The sequence below is a fragment of the Microcaecilia unicolor genome, chromosome 9 (genome assembly GCF_901765095.1).
Source record: "Microcaecilia unicolor chromosome 9, aMicUni1.1, whole genome shotgun sequence".
Taxonomy (NCBI): Eukaryota; Metazoa; Chordata; class Amphibia; order Gymnophiona; family Siphonopidae; genus Microcaecilia; species Microcaecilia unicolor.
This window is the reverse complement of record NC_044039.1, coordinates 26,553,101-26,576,808: the sequence shown is the minus strand read 5'-3', so window position 1 is coordinate 26,576,808 and position 23,708 is coordinate 26,553,101. Positions and strand designations below refer to the sequence as shown.

Genomic DNA, 23,708 nt, shown 5'->3' with positions numbered 1-23,708 from the left:
ATACATTTTGTCAAACAAATCTGAATTTCTTTGATTGGTTGGACCAGGGAGTGCGCTAGATGTTGTATACATGGATTTCAAGAATGCCTTCAACATCAGTGACTTATAAGCAGAAAGCCATTGGTATGGACACTAAAATAAATGACTGGGTCAGAAACTGGTTGAATGAGAGGTGACAAAAATGGTATGTAAAAATAAAGCCAGTATGGACTCAGACTTATAATCCAGGAGCCAATTTATTTAAAAGCTTAGACCACCCTGTCAAAGACACACAATTACTGTCAGCTTTGATAGCAGCTTTTATAACTGTTGCGATACCAGGGAAGGAAAATTGCAGCTATGCCAGTCAAAGCTGCAGCAGCATGGAGTTCTTGGTAGCGTGTCTCAGGAACAGGGATACGAGAAAGTAAAAGTAGTCGGCTACCACCACCTCAAATTCCAAGACAGACTGTAGATATTTGGCAAGTATTTATCCATGCTCCTGCAATCCTATACCAATAAAATATAGACATTCACACTTGTGATGTACATAAGTAAATTCTATAGTTACTCTATTGTAAATGTTTAAAGAGAAACAAAAAAAAGTTTATGATTAGTGAATATCAATCATGGCAAACTTATGTAGTTTTCAGTTTCTCTTTGTGGCTGGACTTAAGCCTGCATACTGACTCATATTATAACCAGGGTTGGCTTTCACCATTAGGCAGTAACTTAGGGTAACAGTTTCTGAAAGCGGGAGCTGACATACATACTCAAATAATAACCATCAACAGGTACTGTTACACACAGGGAGGGAGGCTAGGCAATTTTTGAAACAGCTTATTTACCCAGATAAATAGCTTTTGAAAATTGTCCTCGTGTGTGAAAGTTTACTTCTATTGTAAAAATACTGCTGAAGAGGCTGCATCCAACATGGTCCCGATTTAAACTTTAGGACGCACAGCGTCATTTTGAGTTCAAACCTAATGAGACTTCCACCAGATATCACTGCAGCTTAAAGCTAAGGGCCACAATGGATGTGAAGTGGTGGCAGCATGAAATCCTGGACAGCAGGATTCAATTTAAATGCCTGGAATTTGTTTAACCCTTATTTTCACGGTTAAGATTGAGTTCTATAGATATTTAGAAAATGAAAACATCTCTATACAAAGCCATTCCAAATCCAAAGCTTTACTTTAGTCCTAGATACCATACAACAATGGCACACCGCCGAGCTTTTATAAATAGGTTTAACTGGAATGAATCTGACATTTTGCCAACAATTTCAAAGTTCACTGGGTATGAAAATAAAATGTTACAAATCACTCTTGTAGCTTCTGTTTATTAAGTTAAACAGATATAGATACAGAAAGGTAAAACTGAGTTATAATCTTTGAACCCTCACAGGGGGCAAGGGCACAATCAATAATTGCATCCAGTGAACAGAATGGTTAAGTCAGCTATACATAAAAATTGCAGTATGCAGTTTACTGACAAGTGTGGAGTAATGCTTCAGTCCATGTGTCTTTAGTTATTTTATAAACCTAACTTCTTTTTCAGGGACTCTGGCATTTCAGGAGGAGGAGGACGAGGAAGTCTGAAATAGACTTTAACGGAGTCATAAATAAACCACTGTAGTGCAGTCAAGGTACCAATCATGATAATACGGGCAAAGAGGCCCTTCCAGACACCTACAAGAAACAAACATTAATAAAGGGAATAAGGTTAAAAGTGTTAGAAAATATTCAATTTACTAGCAGACACCTGGTGAAATTCACCTAAGGAATCTGTTCATGTCCCTTTGCCATACTAGGTAATCCCTCCACAGCCTGACCCCACCACCACCCAGCTCCAAAACAGGACCCCAGTGGTCACCCTCTCAATCACACTCTCCCTGTTCAATGGTTACTCAATTGCCCTCACAACCCCAGAACTCAAAGCCACCCCTTCCCCAGCATCACTCTCTTCAATCCAAAAGGAATGTAGGACCTCCCCCTCCTTGGGTGTTCTGCTTTTCTTTTCCCACACCCAGACCTTACTCTCCTGGTGCCTGCCTGATCCCACCCCCTTGCATGAGAGCATGTGCTGGACTCTGGTTCTCTCCTCCTCCCTCCACAGGTTAGTCTGGTCCAGTATTGCAGCAACAGCATCCTAGCCAAGTGCTAAAGCAACTCTCCTGGACTCTTGTTAAATTTATGAAGGAGAGGCAGCTGGTGGAAGGCTGTAGATATATGCTGAGGAATGCACCGTAAATCCTCCAAACTGTGAAATGGGGCATTACTGATACATCCATACACATTTTGCACTATAGCAACAGACACTACTTCTAGTCTCCAAGCATACATCACCTATAGAATTTAAAACTTCTTTTACCTTTAGGTCCAAGTCTCTTGAGGACACCCAGAGCAGTGCTGCCCTTCTCCTTGTTCAACACAGATACCACAGAATCAGCAGGATGTGAGACAATGGCACAGAAAACACCAGCTGAAAGATTGGTAATATTGATAGTGTTTTAGCATTCTCAAACTAGTGGTTGAATAGCATTCTGAAATTAATACCAACTAAAACTGGAAGAGGAGCTATCCCCACGAATGAAGTTTTGACACTAAACAGCACATTTGTAGGGATCACAATCCGTTTTTAACAAGTTCAGCAATTTCTTCTAAACACCCTTTAATGACACCACTCCACTGCTAGTTTTTCCACTTTAACTGTCAATGGCAGAAACTGAATTAAAGCTTTGAAGGTGAGAAATTCAACGTAACCAGATTTTACAATACTGGGTCCACAATATACTTAATGACACTTATATGAACTTCTGTACAGATTGTGCAGTTTAACCATATAGGTGTGTCAGATAGAGATCAAAGATACTACAGCTAAAATCCCCATACCTTCCTCTCCCCCGATACAAATTTGTAAAACAGGCCTTTAAATTACCAACAAATTCTGGTTTCAGATAAACAGTAGTGCTAGCTTGATAAAATTAGGTTAAATACAAGTTTTGAAATTACATTCTAGTGAAAAGGCGCTACTAAAAACGGAGTCTGCAGAATACACTTGTTATTGTACACTGATGCAGCTTTAATAGGAGCCTTATTTAAAATAAAAAAATCTTGTATCCAGCCTATCTACAATTCTAGGCAGCTTACAATTAAAAACATCTTCCTTTAACTCGGGAGATCGTAACATTGAGTACTGGAGGATTATTAAGACCTACTGTGGTGACTCTGAACACGCTATGGGACGCCATTCAAGGTGTGAATACCTTACTATTAATGAATACCTCAGTAAAAGGTGAAATAACGGAAATTAAAAAAAAAAGACTAATCAGAAACTATCTGATCAAGTTCAAGAACAGAATGTAAAAACCATTAAAATGGCAGGAGAAATTGAAGAATTAAAAAAAATTTAACCTCAGCTTTACTTAAAGAAAGATATCCAAGACAGAAAATTGGAATACCTTGAAAATAACGGTCGTAGGAATAATTTGAGATTTTTGAATTTCCCGAAATCTCCTTTGATACCCTCAGTGGACATGCTTAAGAAATATTTTTGTGATGTATTACAGGTACCTGTGGAAGGATATCCCCCTATATCGAGGGCCCAGTATATAGCTGGAATACCTAAATTACCTAAAGAGCAACCTCAAACTACTCCTAATTTAAATTTGACTGAATTTTTGGAGACCTTTTGAACTTATTACGGAAAGAACAACATTACTGGTAACCTTCGCTCTTGAACCAGATATGAATATCATCCTTCGGTCATATTTTTGTCATATTAATGATTCTTTTATGGGACAAAAGATCCAGGTTTTTCCTGATATGGCACGAAATACACAAAAAAGGAGAAAAGAATTTGACATACAAATCAAGAGTTCTTAAAATAGCTGGATCTTTTGTGTTGAAATTTCCTTGTAAATGTTCTGTTACTTTTGCAATGATGAATTATGTTTTCTTTACACCTAAGAAATTATTAGAATTTATTGAATCTAAAGAAAAGGCTGTTCCACCTATGGATGTGCCTCCCTAGTTAAATGCTCTCTACTGCTCGTATAATTGTATTACAGTATTTTGATTTCTTAGTTTCTTGATTTTTGCTGGACAAAATAATATGTTGATTTCTATATTATATCATTTTTGATGTAATGTATTATAATGCCTTTTCATTATGATTTCTGGTATTTCCAATACATTTATGTTTGTAGATATAAATGTAAAATTGAAGTAAAAAAAATGAATCAAATACATAACACAAACAAGATAAAAAATTACACCTACACGGTCACATCATAGATTTTCAAATAGGAAAAAAAAAAACCTGCTGTGTCTACCTGAAGTCATCAAATTATGTTTAAGGGAAAGCCTGCTTTAAGGGCCCTTTTACTAAGACGCATTAAATGCTAGTGAGTGCTTAACATCGCAAAAAATTGCCGCAACAGAACATGCAAGTATTCCACATTGGTTCTGGCATCTGCACACGGTAATTTTCTTTGGTGGTGCATGTCAGGGGCGGAGAATTAGCATTGATGTGCTAATCAGCACGTGTGTGCACATTACCACTGCACTAAACGATAAGGGCTCTCATGTTATGTGTGTGCTATGCCTAAAGGGAAGGCAGTAAGTGCTCCCGTGATAATTTTTTCTTTAAATGACCACAAGCTAATGCTAATATTAGCGCATGGCCACTAATGAAGCAAACTAGGAAAAAAAAAGCCCTTGACAGCCATGCTAGAAATGGGTTTAGCATACAGGAAGGCCTGCCTAACGGCTCCTCAGTGACTTCCATCTATCTTGATTAGGACTTATGGGGTTCTAATTAGCAGAGAAGTAGACATCACAGTGATGTATGACTACAGCAGACTCAGGGTGGGGCAGTAGAACACTTTGGATGTTCTTTCAGGGACCAGCATCACAAAATACTACTGTATAAGAGTTCAATGATTGCACCACTTGAAAGAATCAACCTGAGCACTGCAGCCAATTGCAGAAACTTTCTAAGGGTAAACAGAGAAGACCAACTATTTTAATAAAGAATGTTTCCTGATGTTATCTGAATTCTTTAGAGAGGATTTATTAATATATAGAAAAAGTTTGCTTACCAATATAACCAGCTACAAATGTAACCACCAGCTGCTCTGCTTTACTGCATTCACTGCGGGGCTTGGGAACCACGTACTTATAAAGAGCTTCAACAGTACGTTCAAAGCAAGCAAACTTCATCATTGTGTATGGAATCTGTCTCATCCAGAGGGGAGCTACACCTTTGTAGAAGCTTTAACATAAAATGAAAAAGCTAATGAACAATGTAAATTATTCATTTTAACCTGTCTAATAATGTCTGCATACCAGCCAAATCCTGATGGTAAGCAGGTATTAACATCAGAACATGAAAGGCTAACGTGCAGGTGTGTTTCTCTCACATGCCAATGACTCAAGCACCTTCGACTGGACAACCAAAAAAGTTGCTGAATACCACTTGCCTGGAATGACTAGACACTTCAAATGAAATCTAGCCAAACTCAGCACAAGTCTGGCATCCACAAAGGTGGATCTAAGGAGCATGTTACTCCTACTTTTGTTTATAAAAAGAATAGCTAAGTCTTACTACTTCCAATCATTGTATCAATGTTAATACTAAATTACAGACCAACAGAACCAATCTATAATGGTAAACCTTTGGTAAAAGGTCAAAATGTACATGTTTTACAGCTTGGCCCAAATTAAAAGATCTCAAATTGTTCATGTGAAAGAAAATCAAAGGGAATAATAGTAAGGCTAATAGTCAACCAACTATAGAGTCTATTCAATTTACTGACCATATTATGGCCCTTTGAACTATTAATAAATGCCCCTCCCCCCCAAAAAACATGTAATGTGCACAGTTAGTAAAATAGTGTAAAAAAAAAAAAAGAAGGTACATCGGGGCTACAAAAAGCTTTCTGCTGAAGCTCTGGTCTAGAAGAAGCACGAGCTACATAGAACTCAGCTATGACATATTAGCACTAAACAGTTCACAAGCCAGGTTGAACAGCTAATGCATATCTAGCTTTTTAAAATCAGAAAAGCTTCAAGACAGAGCCATCACCACATACTACCACAAAGACAAAAAAGAAAAATCTTACTGAACACTATATATATCATGCACAAATAAACTGCTAGATTAGGTGGGTTTTGAAGATTACATCCATTACCATAATACTGGGGACACTCTGGTACAAGAACTATAAATTGTTTAAGGATATCACAAATGTGCACAAGATTTGAATGCAAAAACCCTCAGGCATTAGTCATTCTGAAATCCCAACTGATTTGTGACCCTTGAGGAATTGGGAGATTACCCACCTCTGAATTAGGATTTAAGAGCCAATGATACTATGGGAGTTTGGGGGAAACAACCTCTACATTTAACAGGCTAGCCACAACAGTTCCTACTAGCTTTCTATCAAGCATTCATGATCCCAAAAGTGGAGCACTCATGTATAAAATAGGTACCAATTATGTATAAAACATTAAAAAAATACATATTAGCCTGTGATATTAAAGACCGGGAGAAACTCATAAGGCAGAATATATGCTAAAAATGCATTTATAAAACAAAATGGCTGAAAAAAGCCTACTCCTTCCCCTTCATCTAGCAGTGAAACATTAGGTGGACTTTTACCATAACATCATGTGTAGATAAAAAAATACTTACGCCCACAATCCTTCTTCTGCATACATTTTTGGAACAGCTTCTCTCAGAATGTTAGCATAACCCGGCTGTGTCTGAATGCGAACTTTTGCAGCTTCCATGGGGGCCAGAGCAATATCAGCAAAGAACTCTGCACTGGCAGATGCAGCCAGGTACAAAGATGTACGCCACAGGTACGTGTTCTCCTAGAATACAGAACAATTGGGGAAATTACCAGTGAAGGTTATCACCAATAACAGTAATGAAATACAACTAAGGTTAGGAGAAAATACAGGATGACCCAAGAGGAAAAAGGGTAGAAGATAAAGAACACTTTGGGCGTACGTCTATAAACAGAAAGGGAAAGAGGAGAGAGTTAAGGTGGCATTTTGAGCCTCACACAAAATTAAGGTAGGAAATAGATCCAATTTAAGAACCCATGTTTGAAAATCTCTCATATCTAGTATAAATTTCACTCTCACAGTAAGATAGGAAAGCAGAAGAGGATGTGTAAGGGCCTGGCTTTGATAGACAGAAGTATGTTAAGAGAGGATGACTAGCTAAGGGCACGTTGAGAGTGAAAAAGTACAAACTTGTCAGAATTGATGATACTAAGTTGCACCCAACACTCACAAACAAAAACAAACTGATGACAAAGTTACCATCTCAGTAACTAGGTAGTCAGATGCATAAACTTACTTCTCCTAGAATATTGCTGTACAAGACTTTGAAGACTTCATAAAATCCAAACTTGCAAAGTCCCTGCATGGAGTAACCAATAAAGGTTGGGGCCCATCCCTTTGCAAGGCCACGAAAACCATCTTCTTTAAGTGTAATTGAGAATCCATTAAAAATGCTCTTGTATTTTTGGGGGTCCACCTATATGCAACAAAAATGCCACAGTTAGAACCTAAATATGCATAAAATTTCCATTAAGACCCCTTACTAGCTTTTCCATTCTTAAAATGTCATTAGTGGTCCAATTCCCAAGTGGCCAAAAAATGGTTATTCTAAAAATGTGATCCGTTTGCAGCCCTCAAACAGAATTAGACCTCCCCCACCCCCAAAGTAATGGAAAGGCAGACTAAATTCTGCCATCACCTTTCAGGCCAGCATTAATTTTTCCCACAAATTACAGTTCAGTTTTTGACCACTTTTTTTTCCCTCCATGAAATGAGTCCATATTCTAGCAAACTTTAGGGGTTAACTAAGCTGCAGTAAAACGTGGCTTTATAGGTTCTTTACTGCATCCATAAAGTGCTTTTTTTCTTGCACTAATGTTGCAATTAGCACCCAGCCATTTTGCAGCTCAGAACCCCTAAAAAAATTAGCAAATTTTTAGAACATGCATGTTTTTAAAGTTACCACAGGACACTTGAGCATATCCCGCAGTACTCCATTTTTGCTGCATTAGCAGAAAACGAAGTTTAGTAAAAGGATCCCTTAGAAAAACATACAACAAGCAAATTAATGACAAACATTTTCAAGATTAATGTTTATTTCATTTAAGAGGGCTCTCAAAGCTAACTAGTGTTTGAACCACTACAGTTGGAATCTTTAAGAAATGCTATATGGTTAGTAACACTGTATGTCTAGTAGTGCTATAGAAATTAGCAGGAAGTAGTAAAACCAGATCACTAGGTTTTGCCAAAAGCTGTACGATATGGCATTAATGAATTACTTCAAATTCTATTTTCAAAAGGCCCACAAAGGCATAGAATAGTTCAATACACTTAAACTTAGTCCACTCCACAAAAATACTGAGGTCTAAATGTAGCCATCACACGGAAGATTTTTCAAACTGTAAAACTTGGTATTTCTCATCACCATATCTTGAGGATTTTTTCAATAAAAGCGACTGAGAAAAATCAGTTAATAAGAATGCCAATTTTCATCCTTGAGATCACCACCTAGTAAATATGGAAATCATTTCCTTGACCACTTTGTGCTTTGTTGTGCTTGCATTATGGATCTTCTAGGGAAGAGCTAGGCAATTTGTTAAGTGACTGCAAATTACAGACAGTAAACCAAGAATGATTTTCCAGCAATAAGCATGCTACAATTTGTACCAATAAAATTAAAACCAAGAACGCCAGTGCAAAGCTGAAGGTGCGACTTTAGAACATAACTGTTAACTAAAGCCTATGCCCTCCTTCAAGAGCTCCTACTAGAGAATGACACGGGGACAAAGTCTGTCCTCGTCCTGTCCCTGCGGGGGTTGTCTCCATGGGTTCTGCCCTCATCTGCAGAAGCCTCGAACACTTATGATTTTATATTCAAATCTTATTGAAGTATAAAAAGGAATATGCTGTGCAACTGTTGTGTATAAATTATAAATAGAAAACAACAGTGAGAAGCTATAATAAGCGTCTCCCACCCCTTCCAACCCCAAGGAATCCTAATTCACCGTTAAAATGTCCATCCAGGGGTACAAAATACAACCTGTTCTGTATGCCCTAGAGGGGAGAAATATGCCCTGTGAAGCACGGTTATTATTTTTTAATGTGTGGATGAATAAGTCGTCAATCTCAGGATTGAGTCTAGCTCTCCTGTCTTTCACAGTCCATCCTGCAATAGAAGATGTGCAGGATCCTCAATGGAAATTTTACTAGTTGTGGCCAGCATGTTTGTTTGTTTAAAAAAAAAAAAAAAAAAATCAAAATATTGTCTGCATCACTTACACATAACATTCCAGTTAACATGTTTCAAAGTAGAAAACGACACAGACAAACTTTGTCCCAGTCAGTTCTGTCCCCATCCCTGCGGTTACCACGGGGCCCCGTGTCATTCTCCTGCTCCTACATCTTCAATGTGCTTACTTACCTCTGTTTATAGAAAATAGTGACATAATGCTATTAATGTATTGTTGCTGTACTTCAGAAAAATTTGAGAACAGAGTTAAATATCTTAAATGTCACATCCTTAAGAATGGACTTCCTTTCTAGGAAGTGGTCGTTAAATGGTTAGACTTCAAAATTGCTTAGTAAATATCCACCTTATAAATGAAATTAGGTCAAGACTTTTTGATCAAGGGCTAACTTTTTAAATCAGAATGCACCTCTAACATTCAAACGCGACTTCCTTCTTAGCTGTGCAACTGCATTATTCTTTAGATAACTCAATCAGGGCTTGGTAACAGCTGATATAGACCCCTGAACACTATATCAGAACTGTGGAGTAGATCCAGCATTACAGCTGCAAACAAACGCTTGGGCAAAGTCAGGTGATAATGCATGCCATTTCTGGTGTTACCAGAAATGTCAAAATACAGTAAGCCAGTAGCTTACAAAAGACCTGCACTAAGATGAAAATTTACAAGCAGAATCAAGGGTTGGTTTTTTTTTTTCTTTTTAAAGAGGTTTAGTACTATGCCACAGCTTGTAATTTGGTTCAAAGTTTCATCAGGACTTTCAACTGGCTCAACGGAAAATTGCACATGAACATGGCTTTGAGAGATTCGGGAAGGCTAGAGCACTATAGGCAACAAAGGAGTGCCTCCAAATTTGTTTTGATAAACCTATTTTGACTTGGAATGCTGTAGTGTAGTATGTTTAGCTTACTGAAAGTTTTCACCACCAAATTAATAGTTCATCAACACAGATTGAGGTGCTGAACCAAGCAGCATGTCATGAAGCAACTAAACATTCTATGGTTGCATTCATATAATTCTGCGACATACTGAATATTTTATAAAGCATTTTCAAGTTTTCAAAAGAAATACATTTTAGTAGTATTTATAAACAGGAAACTATCACGCATCTTAGGGGCCCATTTACTAAGATATGCTAGGTGCCACCACACGCCTAACAGCTTAAAATAGCATACCGCAGGATGGGCTCAGGCATCCTGCAGCAGCTGCCAAATCTGGGTGCTTTTTTGAGGGTGTGTGTCTGGGGCGGAAAGCGAGCGTTCCTGTGGCATCCACATCAGCACAGGATTACTGCTGAGCCCTTACTACCTACAAAATGGGTGGTGATAATTGCTCACCTCTTTTTTTGTAATGGTCGAGTGCTAATGGCAACATCAGTGCACGCCAGTTAATACAAAAGTTTAAAAATTGGCCATTTTATGGCCGCAGTAAAAGTGGCTTTGTGAGGAAAAACCCCACGTAAGTGAACACAGACCACTTTTTACAGCAGCTTAGTAAAAGGATCCCTTGTTAACCATACTTAGGCATTTACTTAGTAGTAAGCATTTTTCTTAAGATTTAGAAAAATAGAAAATGTGATGTTTATGTGAATGTCTGCATACCAGCCAAGTCCTGATGGTGAAAAACACTGTAACAGTACAGTATTAACATCAGAACATCAAAGGCTAACATGCAGGTGTAATTCTCTCACATGCCAATGACTCAAGCACCTTCGACTGGACAACCAAAAAAGTTGCTGAATACCACTTGCCTGGAATGCCTAGACACTTCAAATGAAATCTAGCCAAACTCAGCACAAGTCTGGCATTCACAAAGGTGGATCTAAGGGAGCATGTTGATTTCTCAATGCCTCATCCTTAAGATGGCTCTAGTTTGCCTGCTCAGAAAGTGATTTGATTTCTTTTACACTGCAAATTATATAGTAACATAGTAAGTGACGGCAAATAAAAGACCTCAATGGTCCATCCAGTCTACCCAACATCACATTCATTACCAATTCAAGATTAAATCAACAATGAACGTGATATTATATACCTGATCATGGTCTTTTTCTGGGACATAGACCTAGAAGTCCACCCAGCTCTGTCCTTATGGTCCAACTACTGGAGTTGCTGTTAAAGACCACTCCAGCCTACCCGAATCAGTCTTGTTATTTGCGGGACACAGATTGTAAAAGTCCGCCTGGACTTATCTGCTAAAGTATCTGCTAGTACTGCTGCTTTTATGTTAAATCTATTATTTCTTCAGTTTAAATTTCTCTTCAACGGGGCAGTTTTGAAACTGGCTTCACAACATCTCAAACTCTTCTGAATTCTTAGCAAGGTCTTTTGTTAAGAGGCTTTCTTAGAAATAAAACATCAAATTGTGCACTTTATTGAAACATGTCATATCAATGTGATAGAAAAAAAACATTAAGGGAAGCAAGAATATGGGTATGAAGCATGAGAAAATCCTTCTTGAATACAAGGACCTGCAACAACCCTAACATTTTAACTGTAGGAAACAAAAGGTGAGGGGAAATTAAAGCAAGCTATTTCCACAAAATTCAGAAGTTTAAAATTTGGCATATGAAAAATATTGCCATTAGCACTACATGTATTTTCATTCCCCCGTTTACCAAGCTGCGCTGTATGCGCTAATGCCGAAACAGCCCATTCACACTCTGAATGGGCTGTCTCAGCATTGCTGGGCAGCTTAGTAAACCGGGGTTGGGGGGGGGGGGGGGGGTGTCTAAGGAAAAGCTATTTTCATCTCTCTACCAATTTTTCCTAATCTCTCGAGTACTAGCTTCTGCAGTAAACACTGGCAGATTGGCAGGTTTTTCAAAATTCTCTGGTGATTGTGTGGCACATCTTCACAAATTTGAATCTGTTGCCTTTATTTTATTTTATGACATTAATGCGACCAGTTACTTTTATTAGGCCTGGGAGGTGTGGGGGGGGGGGGGGGGGGGGGGGGGGGGGGTCGTGGAGGAGAATCCCAGTAGGGAAATGAGAGGATCACAGGCAAAAGGGTAGGATAAGGGGTAGTCCTTCTGTGACTGTTCTTTTGTGCTTGACTGCTTAAATATTTTAAATTTAAATGCTTTACTTTTTGTCTATTAGATTGTAAGCTCTTTGAGCAGGGACTGTCTTTCTTCTGTGTTTGTACAGCGCTGCGTACACTTTGTAGCGCTCTAGAAATGTTAAATAGTAGTAGTAATCAGGAAGTACAGAAGAGCACAAAGGGAAAAAAGGGAGAAGGGATCCAATTTAGGCAGGGCCAAATCTTGTACCCCTTCATATACTGATTTCCTTATCGCACTCCACAAACTAGTCAGACCTCCCCTCACCTTCTCTGACCTCCAGTCTCACCATAGCTCCGCCGCTTCCCTCACTGCTGTTTCCTCTTTTGCCCCCTACCTGCCCCTCTTGCTGCATCTAAGGCAGTAAGAGGAAGAAGCCACTAGTACAGTGTAACCTCAGGCTACATCTTCTCTTTTTCCTTCTGGCCAGCCTGGTTTGAGTGTACAAGTAACTTACTGCACAATTACTTGTGGAATTGCAGGAAGGGACTGGAGTTGTGGGCATGGAATTATGGGGGGTTGGTGGTCCTACCTTATAGGAGTGTGAATGGTTCATATGCAGATCTATATGAAGATGTGTCACACAACTGCCAGAGGATTTTGAAAAATCTACCAGTCTGCTGTGGAATGTTGAAAAATCTGCAGGAAACCGAGGGCTATGCCTACAGGTAATGCTTCCATTCAGCACTTCAACAATGACGTCAGCAGGTGGAGCCAGAGCCAAAGCCTTTGCTTAAAACAGGAAGCTTCATCAAGCAGGCAAAATTGTTCAAGTGCTCTAGGACAGGGGTAGGCAACTCTGGTCTTCGAGAGCCATAGGCAGGTCAGGTTTTCAGGACATCCACAATGAATATGCAGGAGACAGATTTGCAAGCACTGCCTCCATGGTATGCAAATCTATCTCCTGCATATTCATTGTGGATATCCTGAAAACCTGACCTGCGGCTCTCGAGGACCGGAGTTGCCTACCCTTGCTCTAGGATCTCCATTTGTCAGAATATGAAATTTCATGGGCACCCAATGGCTCAAATTTGCAATGAAATGTGCACATTTTGAAGTGCAAAATACATATATCTAGGAACTCAAGGACCAATATTCACAATCTCCAATTTAGAAGTCTGGCCACTGTGCGCTTATACAAAGGGCCTAAGTAACACGGGTTCACAAAATCAGTAAAGTTTTACTATTAACCCTTAAGAGACTGAAAAACAAGATGTCACACCAAATAAACTTGGAATACATGTTGCAGCAAGATTTTCAGCAGTGACAAGTTAAAAAAATAGAGATGAACATTGCTGCAGGCCTATATCTTGCAGTACTGCAAAACTGACAAGAGATCATTGATGCTGGAGAGCAAGAAAGCTTTTCTTTGGTCACCTAACTTAAATTCCGATGCGTTTTTTGATTCATTTAGTGTTGACAAAGTCTCAATTATTCCATATGATCTATCAGATTAGAAACCATGCTATTTTAAATAAACATGCCAAGCAAATTTCACAAATTTTCACATTTCAATATAGGATACAAACCTGAATACGGCATTTCACTAAATCCAGAGGAACAACTGCAGTGTGTGTTATACCACAACTTAGGACCCCACCAAAGCCACATAGTGCATAAAACTTGAGCGAGCCATATTCACAGCTGTACTCTGTAGTAAAGAGACACACCATGCTTTTAGACAAAACACATGCATTGCTGGAAGAACATAAGGCAGTGGTATTCACTCCGAATCTGAAGGCCACAAAGGGTCAGATTCTCAGGCTATCCCTAATGAATATGCATGACAGATTTGTATACAACAGATGTAATATGCTTGCATATTAAGAGATAGTCTTGACCCCTTTGCAACCCTTGAGGGCTTGGAATGAATATAACTGATAAATGGCCCCAATGTCCAACCACTGTAATAACTCAGTCTCTAGTTTGGTTAGTTAATAAAACCAGTTGTTATAGTCAAGATATGTAACCATGCTTGTAGTTATTCAACACCACTTCCTTTCAACACATGCAACCACAAACCTGAATTCTGCATTTGACCAGATCTAGGGGGACCACAGCAGTGTGTGTTGTACCACAGCTAATGATTCCACCAAGGCCACAAAGAGCAAAGAATTTGCCCGATCCATATTTGCAGCTATATTCCTCTGTTTAACCAAAAAAAAGTAAATCATTTTTCTTGTTTTTAACTAATTTATAACCAAAATTTAAATAAATTTGCCTGATGAATTTATGCATAGTACACAGCAATAGACAGCCTATATAGTTTGCCTACGAATGTACTTAGCTGTGTAACTATGGATTGTGCAGGGTACTAGCGGGAGAAACTCACTTTTGGTCGAAACCAAATCCACAGCTGAAATTTGCTGCTCAGTTGTGGCTGAAGTCAACCTGCCCCGCCCCCCAAAACATAGCAACCTTCGCTCCCTCCTCCCCCCACCCAACTCACCCTTAGGCTCCCTGGGCCTACCCTAGAGTCCCCAGTGATACTACTTATCGCTAGTTTGGGCAGGAACAATTCCTATTCATTCCTGCCCATGCCAGCTCCAGTCTCAAAATAGCTGCTGTGACTGAGCAGCAGTCTTGCAAGACTGCTGCTGTTTACAGCAGCGATTTTGATGGTGGAGGCAGCATGAACAGGGGATCGCTCCTGCTCCAACTAGCCACCAGAGACTCTAAGGTAGGGGTAGAAATGCTATGGGTACACAGTCCTGGAGTTTTCCATTTCAGTCAAAAATGCATTGGCATTTCTGGCTGAAACAAGGCTGATTTTGGATTTCAGGCCTTTTTTGGAAACAGCGTTGAAACTTGGTCATCCTGTACAGGGTATATGCTACGTCTTAAGGAATACAAAAAGCCAAAAAAAATTTTTTTTCTGCTGTTTTGAGCCAAAACATTCAAAACAGTTTTCATCTTGCCTTTTAGGGATCCTCTATCCTACATATAAAACAGGATCAATAAAGGATATACATCACAAAGTCAATGTTTTTATTTTTGGTTTGTATTTTACAACGGAGAAAATTATAAGTAAAAAAAAAAAAGAATTGCTCTGGAATTGAGTTAGGACATCATGTTACTAATCCGAGTAGACTAGTGGTTAAAGCAGCAGGTTAAGGACTAGAGAAGCCAGGGTCCAAAGCCCACTGATCTTCCTTGTGAGGGTTAACTTACTTCATTTCTCCATTGCCTCAGGTACAAGCTCAGACTGTAAATCCTCTACAGAGATGGACATACCTATTATATCTGAAAGTAGATCACTCTGTTTAGCTTATGCCTTTTTCACTGGTGGTTCAAAGCGCATCTTATGGATAGTAAGATACTCCAAACATCTCAAACAAAAGTTACCAATAGTCTAATTTTAAGATTTGATTATTAATCCACTCACCTGGATTTGATTCTGTACTGCAGACCCAAGAAATGATGGGATAAGTTTTTATTAGAGTTGTAAATATTAATGTGTCAGGTGAACTAGGAAAACACCAATGAATCTAGGTGACTGATGCTGATAGTATAATAAGCTAGGTGTTAAGAAAAGTACACTGACATTCAGTGCACCTTCTCTCAACACATACACATTGGGGAGGGGGGAGGATTTTACACCCAGTGCAAGTGTGCACACAAACAGGGAGGAACATGCCAACTGATATGGCAACGTTTCTGTGGTTTACTGTAATGGGCATTAGTTGCAGAAAAATGAACACTTTGCAGACTATATTGGGACCAAGAAAAGCACTGTCTGCACATAAACCACAATATTGAAATATTGGGTCATATGTATTAGATACATTCATATCTAGAATTACCAGACATTTTTCACGCAATTACTGATATGTATTGGACAGAGATACAAGAACATGGGTGCAATCTAACCCCCAATATTTAAAAAATATAATCAACTTCAACTCCTGCCATTAAGCCTGCTGCTCAGGATACTGGGATGTACTACCTGCAGGACCCCCTGATGGTGGCTTGAGCCAGGATTGCCTGGTCCTCTCTTTCTTCTGATTGACCTGGGCTCTATTGTCTACCCTTTCTTCTCCTCAAGCCCTCTGGTGGCAGTAAAACAAGAAAAAAAAGTGCAGGTAGAAACTGGCACCAAACCTCACTTAACACTAGACACAGAAAAATGAACTAACATTTACTCCTCCGTGGATCATGGACTATATTCCTAGCATTAAACAACCAAGTTAAACCTTCAGGTTTAATAATACTTTATTATTGGACTTAAATGAACAGTGTGCTACTGTTCTGTGCATAGGGCTGCCACACCAGCAGAAAAATGTGCACAGAACCTGTGCATTATTACAACGGGCCCTGTGTCTTCATAGAACACCATTTGGTACTTAAGATACCTGTAGAAAATGCCAGAAGACAGATTCCATATCACTTATTCTTAATACACAAGACATTAAAGCTAAGTTTAACTAGTTTTTACACAAAGCTATTAAGGGCATATACAGCACTAACATAAAAATGTCAAGTAAACGCAGAAAAAAAAAAGGATCTTCCCAACTAGTTTTTCATTAACACCCTACATCAGCAATGGCTATATTGTTTCCTAACAATGTACCTAGGCAGCCACATTAGCTACTAGTTCTGGTTTCAGCTGATTAATACTAGTAAACTCTAATCAAATTGTTTTTCACAAATGGATGAGTTAGACCCCATTGTTGGAATGTAATTGTATTTTACATGCATTGCCTGTCACCTATTATTTCTCTGTGATTACTCTGTGACCTCTGATGTGAATTACTTAGAGAGGTCACACTGCTATGCAACTTCCTGTGGGGGTTTAGACACAGCAGATGCAGCACATGCAGCACATGGAGCACATGGAGCTCATGATCTCTCCTAACCTGAGAGGATCTATGGTGGTGTGAGCATCCATTACCATCTAAGCACATGGAAGGAGCTGATAATACAAATGTATAGTAATATGTATATATAAGCCTGTCTGATTATAATCTAACTGCAAACTGTGAGTAAACAGATGTTTTGTTACTTCAACTTTAAAGTGACTCAGCAGTGAATTATTCAGGGGTGAATGAGAGAGAGATGAAGAAAGAAATTAACATTTCTAAAGCTGAAGCTGTGTGTACTAAAATCTGCTAATTATTTACTACAAATAATCCAACAAAAGGGTTATGGGCCCAGGGTCCAGGAATTGAAAAAGAAGAGAAATATTACCAGGCAGAAAAAAAGGCCACATTTTTCTCTTAAGTTTTAAAGGAAAGATTCAGTCTGTCTCTCTCTCCCCCCACACAGCAGACAGAAGGCTAAGAAAATGGCTGAGGGAAGAAATTCACCATTGTTCTATTCTCTCAAGGTGCCTAAATTAACTGAGTTTAATTATCAGCAATGGGAATTAAGATTCATATGTTTCCTTCGAGCAAAAAGATTAGATATATGCTTAGACCAAGACAGAACAGCTGAAAATATGGCTGAATGGGACAATGCAAACTATTATGTGAAGTGCATGCTTTTGGAAGCTCTCTCAGAGAAACAAGCCATATTAGTGGAGGGAAAAGATACACCAAAGGACATTTTATATAAACTGAGAACTATGTATGCAACTACATATGCAAAGCAGCAACCAATTTGGTTGGCAGAGTTGAATGAAACCAAATTAAGGGATAAAAGTAAATGTAATGATCACATTATGCATCTTATGTCTTCATTTCAAAAGCTAGAACTTTCTGGAATTCCCATGTGTGATGCATTGAAAAGAGCATTTCTTTTTACCTCACTATCAAAGAAGTTTGATGTTTTTAGGTCTGTAAATGAGGCCATTGAAGGGCAATCTTTTGAACAGGCAACATCAAAACTAAGGCAGGAATGCATAATAAATGATTCTGAGGAGATGTGTTCTCAAAGTCAGTCAGAGAGAAATGAAACAAATTTCTTGGCAAAGAACAGAGGAAGGCGGAGCTATGGGAAAACTCCACCCAAGGGCAAGCTGATTTGCTACTCATGTGGAAAGGAGGGACATGTATCTAAATGGTGTAAGGAAACACAAAACACTCCCTCTAGCTCACCTAAGCCAATAGAACTAAAGAATTTTCAAACCAGGAAATGTATGAAGGACAAAGATAAACACAAGGGCTATCTAATGGCAGAAAAATCTTTGACTATGGTAAATAATAATTCAAATGAAAGTACTTGGATTTTGGATTCAGGGAGCACATGCCATTTAACCAATTGTAAAGATTTCTTTCAGGAAATGTGTCCAGAGGAAGGTATTCTTAAAACTGCAAACGCAGGGACTGCTAAGATCCAAGCCAAAGGTATTGGATTCTTAAAATGCAAAGTGTCTAATGAAGTTAAAGAAATTCCTGTAAGTGATGTCTTGTATATTCCCCAAGCAGTTTGCAATATGCTTAGTGTATCTACATTAGATAAGAAGGGATTTGTGATTCATTTTGAAAATAGTAAGTGCACAATCTCTAAAAATGATGAAGTGTATGCTGAAGCTTTTATGCATAATGATGTTTATAAGCTGAACATTTCAGGTGAAGCCTCACATATGGCGCAAGTAAGGAAGAATGATGGTAAATGTAGTCTGGAAATCTGGCATCGCCGCCTGGGACATCGTGATTCTAAGGTGATCCAGGATCTTTACAGTAAGCAACTGGCCACCGGCATTCAGATAAGTGCAGATGCTGGTAAAATGGAGAAATGCATAGACTGTGTTACTCAAAAAGGTGTGAGACCCTCATTTCCTGCATACACAGGAAATAGGAGTAATAAAGTGCTGGACTTAATACACAGTGACTTATGTGGACCGTTTAATATCCCATCATTGGGAAATAACAGATTTGTGCTAATATTCTTGGATGATTTCTCTAGATATTGTGTGGTCTATTTGCTGAAAGAAAAAAGTCAAGTCACAGACATGCTGAAGAAATACGTAGCCATGGTGAGCAATAAATTTGAAAGAAAACCAAAGGTTCTTCAGACCGACAATGGTGGTGAGTTCACTTCACACAGCATGCGCACATTTCTAGAACAAGAAGGCATTCAGCATATCACAACAGTAGCTTATACACCAGAGCAAAATTCTGTTGCAGAGAGAAAATTTAGGTCACTTGTGGAAATGACCAGATGTATGCTGTCAGATAGCAATCTCCCTAAAAGACTATGGGGGGAAGCCATTCTCACAGCAGTGTACCTACAAAACAGAATGCCAACTAAAGGCGCTGAGCGCACACCACATGAGACATGGCATGGTAGGAAGCCAAACCTGTCACACATAAGAACATTTGGAAGTACAGCATATGCTCATGTACCAAAGCAAAGAAGGCATAAGCTGGATTCCACAACAGAAAGGGGCATTTTAGTTGGCTATGCTCCAGGACACAAAGGATATAGAATTTTGAATCTGAAAACTGGCATTGTTGGCATAAGACATGTTACATATTTTGATGAAAACAAAAGGGTTGATAAAGGCTGGATTATCCCAGATGAGCCTTATCATCCAGAATATGAAACTAGAACCATAATAGACATGCCAGTGTATATAAATGCCATACCAAGGCAGATGTCTGAAAGCAACTCATCTGTATCTAACGAGGAACAGGCAGAGGAAGCAGACACAGAAAGGATCATTGAAGAAGACAGTACAGTTGGAGAAGGGGAATCAATTGGAGAAGGACTCTCAGATTTAGAGGATGCGGAAAGGTCGGACCAACCTGTAGTCAGACGCTCATCCAGGGAAAACAAAGGTGTTCCACCCCCAAGACTGTCTTACCTAACAAAGTCAGCAGAAGCTCAAGAGCCCTTAACATGGGATGAGATTGAGAAAATGCCAGCAGAAGAAGCTGCTGAATGGCATAAAGCTGCACAAGAAGAAATTGATGCATTGGATAAAAATAATACTTGGATTCTTACAAAATTACCTCCTGGCAAGAAAGCTATAGGATGCAAATGGGTATTCAAGTTAAAAAGGAATGCACAAGGAAAAGTGGAAAGGTATAAAGCCAGATTAGTGGCAAAGGGATATCTTCAAAAATATGGAGAAGATTTTGATGAAGTGTTTGCACCTGTAGTGAAACACACGACAATCAGAACACTTCTGAGCATTGCAGTCTCAAAAGGCATGCAAGTCAACCACATTGATGTGAAAACAGCATTTCTTCACGGAGAAATAACTGAAGACTTGTACATGGAACAGCCAACAGGTTTCATAAATACAAAACAAAGACAGCTAGTGTGTAAATTAAACAAAGGTCTTTATGGATTAAAGCAAAGTGCAAAATGTTGGAATGAAAAATTGCATGAAATATTGACAAATTTAGGATTTAAGCAAGGTGAAGCAGATAAATGCTTGTACACTAGGTGCACAAATGGACAATATGCATACATTTTAGCTTTTGTTGATGATCTGCTCATTGCAAGCGAAAGTGAGCAAGAGTACAAGGGCATTGTAAAATGTTTAAACCTCAATGTTGAGATAAAAGAACTGGGTAATGTGTCATACTATCTTGGTATAGAAATTGAGAAACAAAATGATGGTTCTTATCTTCTAAGCCAGAAGCAGAAAATAAATGAGCTTATTGAAAGTTTAGGTATGCAAGATGCCCAAGTTGTAAGCACTCCCATGATCACTGATTTTCTGAAGGATGAAACAGTAAGAGAACCTTTACCAGATAACATCCAATATAGATCAGCCATAGGTAAGCTTATATATCTAGCTACCACATACAGGGCTGATATAGCAAATGCAGTAGGAATTTTGAGCAGAAGGGTCAGCTCACCTACCAAATCAGATTGGACTGCAGTTAAAAGGATGGTAAGGTATTTAAAGGGTACCATTGATTGTAAATTAAAGATTTCAGCCAATAGTAATCCAAAACTAATATGTTACTGTGATTCAGATTGGGCAGGGGATCATTCTGATTATAAATCCACAAGTGGATATGTGTTTATGTATGGAAATGTACAAATTTCATGGGCCAGTCATAAACAAAGTATTGTGAGTTTGTCTTCTACAGAAGCTGAATATGTGGCCGTATCGGAAGCGTGCAGAGAACTGATGTGGATTGAAAAACTTTTGCTGGATTTTGGAATAGCTGAAAAGAGACCAATCCAGATAATGGAAGATAATCAGAGCTGCATCCGACTGTCACAGAATGACAAGGTTCAGTCACGCACCAAGCACATCGCAACGAAATACCACAACGTGCGAGAGTTGGCGAAAGAAGGGGTCATCAGTCTACACTATTGTCACACCAGTGAGATGACAGCTGACATCATGACCAAACCGTTACCCAGAGAACATTTTGTGAATCTGCGTATAAAGCTTGGACTTTATATGAATAAATAATTGCATGACAGTTATGCATGAGAAGGGGTTTGTTGGAATGTAATTGTATTTTACATGCATTGCCTGTCACCTATTATTTCTCTGTGATTACTCTGTGACCTCTGATGTGAATTACTTAGAGAGGTCACACTGCTATGCAACTTCCTGTGGGGGTTTAGACACAGCAGATGCAGCACATGCAGCACATGGAGCACATGGAGCTCATGATCTCTCCTAACCTGAGAGGATCTATGGTGGTGTGAGCATCCATTACCATCTAAGCACATGGAAGGAGCTGATAATACAAATGTATAGTAATATGTATATATAAGCCTGTCTGATTATAATCTAACTGCAAACTGTGAGTAAACAGATGTTTTGTTACTTCAACTTTAAAGTGACTCAGCAGTGAATTATTCAGGGGTGAATGAGAGAGAGATGAAGAAAGAAATTAACATTTCTAAAGCTGAAGCTGTGTGTACTAAAATCTGCTAATTATTTACTACAAATAATCCAACACCCATAACAATACCAACTATAATTCACCCTTCCTCAATGCTAATAGATGAATCTTCAGAAAAGAGCTAGGAACCAAGGACTACTTGAAAAAATGATCTCATAACAGCATAGTAAGTGCTCACCAAAAGCTTCCGACACATCTGGCAACCCAAGCAAAACCCTCTACTGCCATAGAACCATAAAGTATTGTGCTCCTTATTAAACGGGTCTTTTCTTGACTTCCAACACTTAGGAGGCTCTGAAAAGTGGCAACAGCTCCAACTCTTGATCCTCAATAGAACAAACACAATCGTTTTCCCGGTGTACAAGCTATAAACAGGGTACAGATTTCTGCCCTATAAGCACCTTCACTGGCAATGACTAGCTTAAAACTTTTTTTTAATGCAATTGTTAAATTATCCTGGCTGTACATGCTCTTATTTTGACTGCAGATGTCTTTAAAATACAAAGAACAAATAAAAATATGCATGGACTACAATCTAAAACAGGCTATAACCCGCCTAAACAATGAACAGCAAACAACATAAAAACGTGGTTAAATTAACCCATCAGGTCCAGGCTTACTGGGAAACACTGAAGCAGAAAAAACGGTTGAATGCGAGGGTTTTACCAAGAGGCCACTTTTTTTTTTTCATCATTTATTTAATGCATTTGTATCCCACATTTTCCCACCTCTTTGCGGGCTCAGTGTGGCTTACATCACCTTAACCCTTCTTTCTTACCATCACTGTGCGCGGCGGCTGCTGCTGCAAAGCGCCGGACTGCCCCGTTTTGCGGCTGCTGTGAAACGCTTCTGCTCTTGCGGGCAGTCACACCATCCTGTGTCAACTGGAAATGCGGGGCGCTGAACGGATTCGCCCGGGCCACAGAGACGACGGACGAATACATGTCGGGCTAATGCTGCGGGGAGAAAAAAAAAAACGTTAACAATTCGCGCCAAAAAAATAAAAAAAACCACACACACACTACAGGCTTTAAACCCCAAAGTGATGTCAAGGTAACGCCAATCACAAGGTGCCCTCTCGCGCTAGGCCTCCCACGTAAGCTGCACCTCAGCACCACCTTCCGCCGGTTGTACAGTCTCTCGGGCTAGCGCCTTCCTAGCGCTAGAGGTTTCCACGCATTAGACAGCACACAGGCCCCGCCAAGGTCCCGTTAATCCCTGCGGAACTCCGCAGTCACACTCAGTACTCACTCTCTTAAGATGGCTGCCGCTTCCCGTCGCCGGCTCAGAGAGAGACCGAACGTCCTCCAGCACGAACGAATTTGTCCTTCTCTGACGTCGTCGGATCACGTGGCTCTACGTCCCCGGCGTGCAGCCCTAGCTCTGATTGGCGGGCGAACGCCGCTGCTCCTGCGTCACAGAAGTGACGTGTTTTGTGAGGCTTTTCTAACCGCGACCGAAAACGGTCACGTGGATAGTCGTGTGACCTACGGCAATGTCAGCCTCAGTCTCAGTCACCTTTGTTTTAATAGGTTTGAGAAAAACCAAGAACATTTCCCGTGTTGAAACCAGTACG

At 39.4% G+C, this 23,708-nt stretch overlaps 1 protein-coding gene and 2 non-coding genes across 4 annotated transcripts; all 3 read right to left on the bottom strand.

Annotated features, from left to right (window-relative positions):
* Nucleotides 1-1,152: 1,152 nt before the first annotated feature.
* Nucleotides 1,153-23,494, bottom strand: SLC25A3 (solute carrier family 25 member 3). 2 transcript variants are annotated; one of them, XM_030215504.1, is made up of 8 exons: nt 23,384-23,494; nt 22,911-23,088; nt 14,391-14,515; nt 7,354-7,533; nt 6,679-6,860; nt 5,084-5,256; nt 2,353-2,463; nt 1,153-1,670 (listed from the first exon to the last, which is right to left on the bottom strand). In XM_030215504.1, exons 2-8 carry the CDS (start codon nt 23,074-23,076, stop codon nt 1,516-1,518), a joined length of 1,092 nt encoding a protein of 363 aa, XP_030071364.1. In that variant the 5' UTR covers nt 23,077-23,088; nt 23,384-23,494; the 3' UTR covers nt 1,153-1,515. The 2 variants fall into 2 exon arrangements, with proteins under 2 accessions (XP_030071364.1, XP_030071365.1); XM_030215505.1 differs by lacking the exon at nt 14,391-14,515 and adding an exon at nt 13,898-14,019.
* On the bottom strand, nt 5,318-5,549 carry LOC115478271. The gene has a single exon (XR_003943488.1). It is a non-coding gene; the product is annotated as a small nucleolar RNA SNORA53 (small nucleolar RNA).
* LOC115478270 lies at nt 10,893-11,140 on the bottom strand. Its single transcript, XR_003943487.1, has one exon. It is a non-coding gene; the product is annotated as a small nucleolar RNA SNORA53 (small nucleolar RNA).
* Nucleotides 23,495-23,708: the final 214 nt, after the last annotated feature.

Bases quoted from the DNA above. Each gene is read 5' to 3' on its own strand.
- SLC25A3 (XM_030215504.1), bottom strand. From the start codon at position 23,076: ATGTATTCGTCCGTCGTCTCTGTGGCCCGGGCGAATCCGTTCAGCGCC. The intron at 7,534-14,390 runs GTTTGTGGTTGC...TGTTGCATATAG, and splicing joins TGGTCAAATGCAGAATTCAG to GTGGACCCCCAAAAATACAA. The intron at 2,464-5,083 runs GTAAGCAAACTT...CCAATCTTTCAG, and splicing joins ATTTGTAGCTGGTTATATTG to CTGGTGTTTTCTGTGCCATT.